This window comes from Molossus molossus, unplaced genomic scaffold (assembly GCF_014108415.1).
Source record: "Molossus molossus isolate mMolMol1 unplaced genomic scaffold, mMolMol1.p scaffold_m16_p_7, whole genome shotgun sequence".
Classification (NCBI taxonomy): Eukaryota; Metazoa; Chordata; class Mammalia; order Chiroptera; family Molossidae; genus Molossus; species Molossus molossus.
This window is the reverse complement of record NW_023425401.1, coordinates 9,280,820-9,293,717: the sequence shown is the minus strand read 5'-3', so window position 1 is coordinate 9,293,717 and position 12,898 is coordinate 9,280,820. Positions and strand designations below refer to the sequence as shown.

The 12,898-nt window shown below is 41.9% G+C and overlaps 1 protein-coding gene across 10 annotated transcripts in view; it reads left to right on the top strand.

Moving 5' to 3' along the window:
* Positions 1-12,898, top strand: part of BBS9 (Bardet-Biedl syndrome 9) — a 378,994-nt gene that overhangs the window by 24,118 nt on the left and 341,978 nt on the right. For 7 of the 10 annotated variants that reach the window (XM_036246696.1, XM_036246699.1, XM_036246695.1 and 4 more), the window contains one exon: positions 2,165-2,278. In XM_036246696.1, the coding sequence (XP_036102589.1) occupies positions 2,165-2,278 (114 nt within the window). Of the gene's footprint in view, positions 1-1,609; positions 1,756-2,164; positions 2,279-12,898 lie in introns of all 10 variants that reach the window. The other 3 variants (XM_036246703.1, XM_036246702.1, XM_036246705.1) reach the window with 2 other exon arrangements.

Below are 12,898 nucleotides of genomic sequence, written 5' to 3'. Positions count from 1 at the left end.
CGGCCTGTGCCCTCCGGCCTCTCGGCTGGCAGGCAAGTGTAAGTGCATCCCTTCCTCAGGCGCCTTGATCTGGTTTCGGGGAAGGAGATTTGCGATTTCTGTAGGGACAAACCAAATGTGTCTTGGAACTTCTTTTCCTGGAACTCTTCTAGGTTAATGCTGTACGTTATTTGGGTAGTGGCTTTCCTTTTCTTCTTTTGCCCACGTGGCCAGTATGGTTGTAATTACCCCTCAGTTTCCCTGGACCTTACTGGCTTTACTACCATTTGGCCCCAGACAGATTTCATCTCCTATCACGGTTGGCTGGCAAATTTGAGTCTTTTTCTTTTTCTATTCTATTGGCACGCGAGGTCTGTTATTACCATTTTTAGAGACATAGATCTGAATAGAGTGATTCTCCCCCCAGAAATCGTCCCCTGTTAGTTTTTCTCTTTCAGCACTGCCCCTTCCAACCGAGGAGGAGAAGACCAGAAAGGTGGGGGTGCAAGTGGCATGTTTTTGCTGCTGCTCTTTTGGGAAATTGCCACTGGCTCACCAAGGCCCCTGAAAGTTGTTCAGAGAGGGACAACCAGGTGGCAGGATGTATGGTGCTGGATCTGGACACCTGGTCGGAACACTGTCCTTTAGCAGCTGTGTGATTTGGCGGGAAATTTCTTAACATTTTTTTAACGTATGGTGCCCCAATTCTAACGTGGAAAGAGAAATATTTCTATTCTTGCAACCTCAGGCTACATTGGTGAATCCTCCTGGACAAAAAAACAAATAAATGCTCATGTATACATTTATATCAGTCTGTGTGTATGTGTATAACATACATACACTGTCCTTAGATTGTTTTAGTGATCTAACACGGTACAGTTTGGGAACTATTTTTTTTGCTTTATAATATTAAAACATTTTTTTAACGTTTGCATTTTTGAATGAATGACAAAGATTCTTCTTTTTTTTTTTATCCTCAGCTGAGGACATTTTTTTGTTTTTTGTTCAGATAGGGTGGGAGGGAGAGAGAGAGAGAGAGAAACATCAACATGAAATGGACACACTGAGTGGCTGCCACCCGCAGAACCCAACCAGGGCCGGGGACAAACTGCAACCGAGGCACATGCCCCTAGCGGGAACCGAACCCAGGTCTGGACCACAGGCCGACACCCTAACTGCTGAGCCAAACCGGCCAGGGCCAAAGGTTCTTCTTTATGGAAAAAGCCATATTCTTAATCCCTTTTCTTTTGAACACCTCTTTTAACCGTAATGTTCTTGCCTGATCATTGGGATATAGCTTCAACTGTAAGTACTCTAGAAAGCCTAAAGCAGAAAGTAAAATACGCTTAAAGAATCTTCTTTTTTAATTAAAAAACATTTATTGACTATTAGAGAGAGAGAGAAAAAAAAACATCGATTTGTTGTTCCGTTTATTCATGCATTTGTTGGTTGATTCTTGTATGTGCCCTGGCCAGGGATCGAATACCTTGGCATAATGGAATGAAGCTCTAACCAATTGAGCTATCTGGCCAGGACTAAATAATATTTTCTTATTTGGAAAGAACTAGGAAGTGATTATAGCACATATGATTCGTTAAATGCAGAGAAAGTATTTTTCTTTGTTTTTAAGGAGATTCTTCCTGGCAGACTTCAAATAAGACATCCTTGTCCTATTTATTTGCTGAGGGAAGCCTTAGAAGACCTCTCCATCACATTAGGATGTAACGCACGAGGACTTGAGTATTTTGAGACTTGGGACAGAAAACGGAATTGCTGGAACGTGTGGGGGATTTTTTTCTTAGACACTTTGAGTCATGTCTTTGTAATTGTTTCTAAGTGCAAGGAACTTAATCTCATTTATTTCAGAACTGAAATGGGAGGGTTTTGTTGTTATTCAAATAACTACACTGTACTCAGACATAATGAAAATAGGTGATAAAATGTCACTCAGGGTAGCATTTCATCTGAGGGCGTGGGCTGGCTGAGGCTAACTTGTTGAAGTGTGCTGGTGTTCTGGCCATCCGCATGCTGATTGTCGACAATACACGACGTTTTACTGCCCTGTCCTGTTAAGTTTTACTGAAATTGAATTACTTAGAATCCATGTAGAGGATGAGAAGAAATTACTATTTTTTTAAAATGTAAATAATACAAAACAATAAAAGGATTTTTTCCTGTCCTTTAGGAACCTTGGGTAATGTGGAACACGGGAACCAATATCAGATCAAGTTGATGTATGAACATAATCTTCAGAGAACAGCCTGCAATATGACTTATGGATCATTTGGTGGCGTAAAAGGTAATTTGCATTTATTCCTGAATGTGTTATTGCAAGTACCAGATTTAGAACGCAGCAGGTCCTCCAATAATGTCATTTGTTCACTATTGCTTCATTGTGACGTTGATGAGACATTGTAGATACTTAACTCTTGTTTATATCAGTTAGCCTCTGGTAAAACTGGTTCCGTTAAGTCGTTTAGCTCAAAGTTGAAGAACCTGTGATGCTAAGTGAGGACATACTTTGCCATATAAAAATAGACAATTATTTGGTATGAATCTGAGTTAAACATGTTTTACCAAAAGATTTATATTCAAATACCCAAGCAAAATAATAAGAAAGGAAAACTTTAAGCATTAATGTGTTTGATTTTCATGTAGCCAGAGTATTTTTATGGTCTACAGAGACGTTTCTATAACTGTCTTTTCTTCAAGTTTTATCTTTTATACGTGAGCTGAGTGTAATTGAGGTTTTTCATGCTGGAGCTGTGTGCCTGCCTCTCAGCGGGAAGAAAGGGGTTGATCTTACTGGTGGGGGTCCGTGTTCTGCCTGCTATGGTCTGGCTGAAGCTGCGGACCTCTGTCCACCCACCCGTCTCCAGGGCCATCTACACAAGGGAACCTGGACCGGGCAGGGTGGGGCCAGTAGAGACTGAAGGCAGAACTGCTCCTGCCGGTCAGGCCGTGCCCTGGCCTGGAATAACGCCTGGAGGAAGGCTGCCTTTTCTGAATGTCACAAAGCATCACCTTGACCAAGTAGTGGCTCGGTGAGGCTGAGGTCCTCTCACCGTGGGTACATTTTGCTAATTAGCACACGGGCCACCTGCAGTGCGCACACCCCAGTCCCAGAGCTTCCAGGGTGACCAGGGTTTGGTGCTTGCTTGTGTACTGTTGGCGTGGAGGGATTTTATGTAGAAGCTACCCCCTTTCCCTCCTCCGTGCTAGAGAAGCTGCTGGTGCTCAGCTGAGGACAGAAGCTCATGTTTTAGGAGTTGTTTAGCCATTGTATCAAAAAGGAGCTGACCCAGTGGCTGAGCATCGACCTGTGCACCAAGAGATCGCCGGTTTGACGGTCAGGACACATGCCCAGGTTGTGGACCTGATCCCCAATGGGATGCAGGAGGTGGCCAGTGGATGTTCTCTCTCATCGATGTTTCTGTTTCTCTCTCCCTCTCATTTCCTCTCTCTCTCAAATCAATAAAGAAAAAAAAACATAGGAGCTGACCTACATTAGGTTTTTTCTTTGGTGATAGGGAAAAATGACTTTATTTTGGAAGTATCTGAAAGGGTCAGTAATGTTTTAAAGGGTCAAGGCAAAAGTTTGCAAAAGGCAGAAACTGTGGAAATTGTGTTGCTTGCATGACCTTTGCTCAGCCTTCTGTTGAGCACGGATAAGGATTATCTGGATTATCCGCAAGGCAATGGATAACCCAGCAGATGCCAGACAAGATACCAGAACAGCCCTACTGCAAAGTGGACAGTGGGCCAGATAAAGTACATCAGCAGGAACTGCCGGAAGCTAAAATTAGGGTATATAACCGACACCCCAACCCTGATTCGCTGCTGAACCGTTCTCAGCTGAGCCCGCCTGCACCCAGGTGTACGCAATAAAGCCATTTTGCTCTACCTTGGTCTTGCGTTGTGGATGTGATCTCTGCCGGCTCAGACCTTTTAGTATCTTTTATTCATGTGAACTCAGTTTTTTTCCTACATAAAGGTACAGGCAAGGAATATGTGAATCAGAGCACACCAGTCAGCAGTCAGGGGTATTTTGGGTGTGATGTGCAAATAAACATCTTGCGTAGTAAACATGATAGGATACAAAACACCAGCTGGATTGCCTAATAGCTTAACTTGAATAACAGGAATGTTTGAATTATTTGAGGAATGTGGGAGATGTCCAGGGGCAGGTGAAGAGAGGAGAGAAAGAGCTAAAATTTGATAAGGTAACTTATGTCACTGAAGTATCCCCTCCCAGCCTCAGCTGTTCGGACAAAGTACTACTGGACTTTTAATTTTATTATCAGATAAAGTTAATAAACAAAATGAAGTTTTAAGTTAATTAAATGAAAATAAATTCTGTTGCTTAAAACATGTCCGACATGATTGGGAGGCCTAGGTCTCTCTTGTTTAATTAACTTTTCAATTCTTTTTTTCCTACTAAATCCCTAAAGGCAAATTGCTAGATTTTATGTATCTGGAGTCCAAAAAATTATGATATGAGACAAAAAAAGCTTTGGCTAAATGAAAGTAAGGCTTTATTTTTTTTTGTAGCATCAGGAAGACAATTCTTTAGATCTAGTGTTAAGTGTTATCTTTCATAGATTGCACTGTATTTTTAATTTTATTATCAGATCAAGTTAATAAAATAAAGTTTTACATTAATTAAATAAAAATAAATTCTTTGATTTTTGTGTGACACTTCTGCTGGATTTAATAATTGACTTCCAAAGTAATAGAGCTGCTACCAGTTTTGTAAAGAACAGATAACTTTGTATTTATATGATACCTCATTTTGTTCTTAAATTATGCTTTACATTTCAAAAGTTCCCTCTGAAAAAACAAGAGGATTATGATATGTTTTACTTTCCTGTGGTTGAGCAGAATATTTTAATTTGAAACAGAGAAATAGCTGAGTAGCAGAAGGACTTTTTCCATTTCATGAGTTTGAAACACTTATTGAAATATCTACAAGAAAACATGACTAAATAGTGGGGTGGTAAATTAGTAACAATTAGTCATAGTAGGGAGTTGCTGCTGATGGAATGGGGAGTTACTGCTGATGGGTTTCTTTTTGGGATGCTGAAAATGTTCCCTAGTTAGATTGTGGTGATGGTTGCATAGCCTGTCAATACACTAAAACTGAGTTATGTACTTTATTTATTTATTCAAAAAACTTTTTTTTCCTTCTTGATTTTAGAGAGAGACAAAGAGAGAGGGAGAGAGAGATAAAAACATCGATGAGAGAGAACATCGATTGGCTGCCTCCTGCATGTCCCCCCACTTGGGATTTGGCCCACAACCTGGGCATGTACCTTGACTGGGAATTGAACTAGTGACCTCTTGGTGCATGGGTCGATGCTCAACCACTGAGCCACACCGGCCATATACTTTATTTTTTAATTTTTTTTAAAGGGTAAAGTTATGTACTTTAAAAGGGTGTATGTAAATTATATCTCAGTAAAATCCCCAAATTAGCCATTTCATAAAAACTAATGCTAGAGAGGTGATGATAGTCTTTATATGCTACGTTGCTCATGACCATGTGAAATGATACAACAGTCTTATAAAGCAGTTTGGCTATTAAGAACCATGAACATGTTCTTGGATGCTGAAATGTGACTTCTGGGAAATTATGTTAGCAAATGATTCGAAATATGGAAAAGTCATATCAAGTTGCCATACATTAATTTATTTATTCCCTCTTTCTGTCCTCCTTCCCTTCCTTTTGTATATACATATATGTATTTGTTTGTAATATAGAAAAGCTAGACATGATCAAAACGAGTAATAGTGGAGAATGACTGCTTTGGCGCATGGATTCAGTGGGTTATTATGAAGCTCTTAAGTGTTGTTTGCCGTGGCCGGTTTGGCTCAGTGGTTAGAGCGTTGGCACGAGGATCAAAGAATCTAGGGTTCAGTTCCGGTCGAGGTTGAGGTTTGTCCCTGACCCTGATTGATTCGTGCAGGAGGCAGCCAGTCGATGTGTCTCTCTCAGATCGGATTTCTCTCTCTTTCTCTTTCCCTCCTTCCCACTCTATCTGAAGATAAATGGAAAAAAATATCCTCGGGTGAGGATTAAAAAAAAAAAGATTAAGTGGTGTTTGCTGGAATGAACACCTTTGAACCTAATCTTTGTCTGCATTTCTGATTATTTCCCTAGGACAGACAGTAGGAGTGGAGTTATTGAGTCAGAAGGTTATAAATATTTTTTTCTCAATTTGAAAGCTCCCCACCTCCAAATACCATGTGACTAAATTATAAAAAGTACAGAATTTAGGAAGAAGAAAACAAGTCACCCCAAGATACGCATTGCCGAAAGAAAGCCCATTTCTGAGCCTGTCTCTAGTGTTGGTCTCATGTGTACCTGTCTGGGTCTGAGCAGATCATTCTTTTAATTTGAAAACTTCCCTACACTTGATTTGAGTTTAAAAATGGTCACTACAGCCCTGGCCGGTTTGGTTCAGCAGTTAGAGCGTTGGCTGCGGTCCCGAGAGACCCGGGTTCGGTTCCCGCTAAGGGCACGTACCTCGGTTGCAGTTTGTCCCCGGCCCTGGTTGGTCGTCCAGGTGGCAGCCACTCGATGTGTCCCTTCACATCGATGTTTCTCTCTCTCTCTCTGTTCCTCTCTCTCCCTCCCACTCTACCTGAACAAAAAATGGAAAAATGTCCTCGGGTGAGGATAAAAAATAAAAAATAAAAATGGACACTACAAATCTTGGTCTTTTACCTTCCTTGGTATTTATGATGCCTTTTTATGGAATAATTAAGTTGGGTAACTATGTCAGTAGTTGTCAGGAAAGGAATTAAGCAAAAAGAAAACCTGGTTCTATTTTAAACAAATGTAGTTTGTTTTTATTTTTATTTTTTAGGTTTTTGTTGATTTTAGAGAGAGAGGAAGGAAGAGAGAGAGAGAGAAACACTGATGTGAGAATGGAACATTGATTGGCTGCCTCCTGCACGCCCCCTGCTGGGGATTGAGCCTGTAACCCAAGCATGCTCTGACCGGGAATCTAACCAGTGACTTCTTGGTGCATGAGACGATGCTCAGCCAACTGAGCCACACTGGGCAGGGCACAAATGTAGTTAGTTTTTAAAATACTGGGAGCAGGGTCGTTTTTTGGTATGTGCATCAGAATAAACCACCACTAGATGGCAGTCCTCTACAATCTTGGGCTTCATTGGTACAGCTTTTGAGTATAAGTAAGGTAAAAAAATAAAAAATGGAGGAATTTTGATCCCAACTAATACTTTGCCTTTACTAAAAATAAATGCATCTTATTCAAGCTGCAAAAATGTAAGAGTGGTTTTTAAAAAATTGTAATAGGTAATGTCTCTGAATATAATGTGAAAGTACCTTCCAGCTGTGATTTTCAAACTTTAATTTGCATTCGAATCATAATGGGATCTTGATAAAAATGCAGGTTCTGATTTTGGAAGTTCGGAATTGCATCTGGGAGTCTGAATTTCTGACAGCCTCCCAGGGGATTCCAAGTCACAGTGATCTAGAGGCAAGCTGCTGCCCTGCACCCACCCGCTGATTCTGGCGGCAGCCTGTTCTCAGTGCTGTACAAGTTGAGACACTTACTCAAGGTATCTGTAGTAAATGGGAGCGGAGTGGTTCCAATCCAGCCTCCGCTTCCAGAAGTGCTGTTCATCATACTAAACTGCTTCCCATCTGGGCTGTGAGTACATCTGGGTTCTTCCTAATTCAGGAAAAATCTTTCCTATTAGAAAGGGGGATGCCTTGGTTTGACCACAGTTAGTGCCTAATTTTGCTTCTTCATAGACTATGGAAAACCTGTTGGGTGACTTCTGGGTCAGATGTTTTCTGTATCAATTTCAGTTTTTGGATTGGGGCTTTGGTTTATAAGACAGTACCCTCCTCCAACAATCAGAGAGGATATGGGAGAATAATATAGGATTTGAAACTAGCAAAATAGTAAAGACTGGGTTTATATTTATTTTTATTTTATTTTTTTCTTTATTGTTAAAAGTATTACAGATGTCCAATTACTGGATTTTTAAACATTTTTTTGTTTGTTTGTTTGCTTGTCTGTTAAAAAAAATCTTTTGAAAGCACCTTTTATATATTTGCAATAATTCAAAGGCACATTTATTTGATGTGGTGAGTTTTGGTGTTATGTGTGCCCTGTGCAATGTTTATTAGTGAGAAAGAAGTGATGAGGAGTCCTGGCCGAGGACTCAGTTGGTTAGAGCATTGTCCCGCTACACCAAGGCTGTGGGTTTGATCTCTGGTCAGTGCACGTACAAGAGTGAACCAGTGGGTGCATAAGTGAGCGAAGCCACCAAACAGTCTCTCTCTCTCTCTCTCTCTCTCCGTAAAATCAATCAATCAAAAACAATAAAAAAGAAGTGATAAATAAATAGGAAATCTAGCTTTATGAACTAGTTGAAGAATATTTGCCTAATATCTTTCATTGTTCAGACTACTACCTACCATTCCAGAATTTAAATTACATTTTTCCATATTATACTTTTGAGAGGGAAATAACTGCAATGTTCAATATTAATGGCTGTATTGGGTTTTTTTTTTTTTAGTACAGGGGGTGGAGGGTGATGTCTTGAAGTTAAAAAATGTTTGTAGTTTTTTTGATTGAAACCTAAGCTACCTTTTTTTAAAGGAACATGTGACTGGGTTTTTATAAAAATGTTAGTTTAGCTTTGCTTCTTATGCTACAGACAGATTGATGCATGTAAAATTCAATGGGTGGCATAAGCATGGACGATCAAATTACTGTTTGGAAATACACGGAATCAATTTTGAAAAGGTGGATTGGAATTGATTTTAAAATATGTTAGTAAAATTGATGGTTTATTTAGCTTGGTAATTTGAACCCTACTTGTTTTTGCAAAAAGGAACAAATGATATTTCTGCCCAATCTTTCTGTGATTGTGTTTCCCTGTGTCACTGCAACTTCCAGTGGCTGTGGACATGGCACTTTACCAAGTTAAGATAAGCTTGTCATTTTAAAACAGTATTTGGAAAAGGAGGGTATTGTTATTGACTGACAGAAAGCCAGTGGTGGAGTGAAGAAAGAATGTTATGGTTTTAAGGCAGCGTTTCTCAACCTGTGGGTCACGACCCCTTTGGGGGTCAAACGACCCTTTCACAGGGGTCGCCTAAGACATAACAGTAGCAAAATCACAGTTATGAAGTAGCAACAAAAATAATTTGATAGTTGGGGGTCACCACAACATGAGGAACTGTATTAAAGGGTTGCGGCATTAGGAAGGTTGAGAACCACAACTTCTTATACTTAGCTCAGTAGAATAAGATGCTTTATGTAGTCTGTGTAATGTATCTTGCTACCATCAAGATATCTAAGCTAGAATTTCCTTTGCTCATGATCTGACTCCGAGACCCTATAGTTAGATATATCCTTGGTTATACAAAGTTTGCCCTGTAGGACTGTGACGGGTTGATACACCTTATAACGTATAGGAATCTTTCAAGTGTGCAACAGAGACACTGAGATGAAATTGTTGATTTGTTGATGTGTGGGAATTTTCAGGGACTGAAGCAAGTCTGGTGTTAGTCCTTCCTTGCATCATCTCCCCCTCTATGTCTGTCTATCCATCCATCCATGCATCCATCCATCCATCCATCCATCCAGTGCACATTTACTGAGTCTTCTGAGTGCCCAGGCACTGTACTAGTTTCTTGGAGTAAAAAGATGAATAAAAGACACTTTATGTTCTCAAGAAGCTTATAGCTGGCCGGGGGCGGGGTGTGTGTGTGTGCAATAAAGAGTAAGAACTAACTATAATATAACAAAGTAAGTCATAATGGAGATGGATAGTATGAAGTTAGGCTAGAACCCTGAGGATAGAGCGGCTTCCTCAGGCTGTGTGTGTGTGTGTGAGAGGAGGGGAGAGGGAGAGGGTGGGGGCGTGCTGTTGCCGTTTTCATTCCAGCTCTTCATTTTTTATCCACTTTCATCTGGAGGTCACGATCCTAGTTTTCTGTGAATGAGCAGTTTTATGGCCGTCAGTAGAAAGCGTTCAGTGCCCAGAGGGTGAGCCGTTCGCATTGCTTCTGGGATACTTTGTTCCTCTCGGGAAGTTTATTTTTCAGACTTTGGAGCACTTTTAAAATTCACTTTGCTTTAAAAACCTTGGTATTTTCAGGCTACTGAATTGATTTTTTACGGATAGCTTAAAGCCCTAGTAAGGCAAAACTGTCTCCTTAACTCCTAGCTGGTCTCGAATGGAGAAAGATACGGTACTCTACAGATAGAGCACAGGGGCTGTTGAGCATGACACATTTACGGGTAGAGCTAGGAAGGGGAACTAACACAAGAGATACTCATTAGGAGAGAAAATGGAGAAACCGGATAAGGGGAGGGAAGAGAGTTTCTAGAGCTAGAAAAGGAGTCAGGAGTATCAGAGGTCAAGCAGCCAGAGTACTGAAAGGAAAACATTGGATTTTGCCATCGGGAGGTCCTTGGTGATCATGAGAAGAATAGTTTTAACAGAAGGACAGGAGTTTCAGTCCAGTTGCCCAAAATGAGGAATCTATAGAGAAGAAATGGTCAGCCCTCCTCTCCCCCCTGAGGTAACAGTGGGGAGAAGGTCTGCAGTGGAAGGTGAGTGCACAGTTAACAGTGGTGAGTTGGAGGATTTTGGAGGTGATCAAGGAAAGCTGTTTTGTGAAGATGTTTGGCCCTGAAGGGTGAGAGAAAGATAAGGCCATAGCTGGAGGGGCCAGGTTTTTTTTTTTAATCCTCACCTGAGGATGTTTTTCTATTTATCATCAGATAGCGTGGGAGGGAGGGAGGGAGGGAGGGAGGGAGGAGAGAGAGAGAGAGAGAGAGAGAGAGAGAGAGAGAGAGATCTATGTGAGAGAGACACATCAACTGGCTGCCTCCTGCATGACCCGACCAGGGCCAGGGATGAACTGCAACCAAGGTACGTGCCCTTGACCAGAATTGAACCGAAAACTCTTTGGTCCATGGGCCAACACTCTAACCGCTGAGCAAAACCGGCCAGGGCAGGTCACATGTTTTATAAGGAGGATGAAGACACAAGGTGACATCTTGATCTGATGAGCAAAATGCCTTCCATAGTATTTTGTTGAAAAGATGAATACATTTTTATTTGAAAAATCATGCTGTTCGCATTATGAAGGCGGATTTTGGTCCTTAAGATTTTATTTCTTATCACATAATTTGTGCTTTATGGTCATGTTGAATTGCTTTCTTTTCATAATGAATTTGTGGTTTATGGAATAACGCTTTTAAGTACTTCATTAGAGATTATTACCGTCATATGGTTCTTTCTTCGATATTTACCCATCTCTAACATTTTTTGCTTTGCTTTAATTTAGTTTTATTTATTTATTTAATCCATCTATCTTTCTATATTGTCTATCTGTCTACTATAATTTTGCTATCGTAAGAACACAACTTGAGATCTCTCTTAATGGATCTTAAATAGAATACACTGTTGTAATCTGTAGGCAGCTCAAATTTTTATTTTTATTTTAAAAAAATATTTTTTTCTCTCACCTGAGGACACTTTTTCCATTTTTCTGTTCAGATAACGTGGGAGGGAGAGAGAGAAACATCGACATGAAAGGGACACATTGAGTGGCTGCCTCCTGCACAACCCCAATCAGGGCCGGGGATGAATCACAACCAAGGTACGTGCCCTTGACTGGATCGAACCGAACCGGCCAGGCGGCAGCTCAAATTTTTAAAATTAGTTTTCTTCATCATACATTTTTGTTTTACATGAGGATATTTATATTTTGAGCTTAACTATAACAGCCAACTCAAGTCTTAGAGGACTATTGCCTCAAACCCTGAACCTCCCAGATTCTGCGAAGGCCACAGTTTTGCTCTTCCACTGGGTGTGTTTCTGGTCTCATTCTGACCTCACCTTTGCTAAACTGAGGCGTCTTTTGAGGACACTTGACAGTCGGCTTGAGCAAGAGTACGAAGTTTGCTGGTTATCATCATTTGGGCCTCCGTGCGATCAGATCTGGTTTCTCTTGTCGTCTCTTGCTTCCTTTTCCTTGGACAGGCTACTTCCTCCTGGCCACAGGATGGCTGCAGCATCTCTAAGTCTTACTTCTCAGGTTCTCATCCATGTGAAAAAGTGCCTGCCTCCCTCCTAGGAGGCTCAGCAAAGTCTTTTTCCCACTCGTTGGCTCTGGCTGACCATCTCTCAACCAATCACTCTCCACCGGAGCAAGTGTGGACCCGAAATCCATGTGCAGAGGTGGTCAGCCCTCCTCTGACCACCAGGATAAGGGCGGGGAGGGGCGGATCCTCAGTGGAACATCAGTGAATGATCACAGTGGTGAGTTGGAGGGTTTTGGAGCTGATCAAGGAAAAGACGTGCCGGGGGGCTGGCAGTAGCTCACACTCAGCTTTATTTGGGTGCTGCTTTGACAGGAGTGCACGTGTGGGAAGACCCTCACAGCAGGACACCTTCCAGAGGCAGCGCCACCCCACCCAGAAGGGGAAGAGGGCAAGGAACCCCCGGGGAGGGGAGCCCGAGTGCGGCTGTGTCTGGGTGATGGATGGGCTCGGATGCAGGACGCGGTCTCGGTCCAGGAGCTGAGAAGGGCAGCGGTGACTCAGAGTCCCACGGCCCCAGCACTTGTCTTCTGCGTGCCTAGCAGGTACGGGGTGCAGCTTTGCAGCGTAGACAGACACGCCGAACGGCTAGCGGTACGCTGATTGGGGCTCTATTAAAGCAATGGGAGGTCTAAAAATTTGAGTTCGGCATCTGTGGGCTTTGAGTTAAGGGTCAGGTGGCTGTGAAGAAGTAGAGGGGCCTCCTTTAGCCCAGTTGTCTGGCAGTAGCAGAGAGCCGAGTAGGTGCTGGGCGGTCCACGTGCCAGTGCTCATCTGGCTCTGGTTCCGTCGTCTCTCCTGGAAGCTCCCTGGCG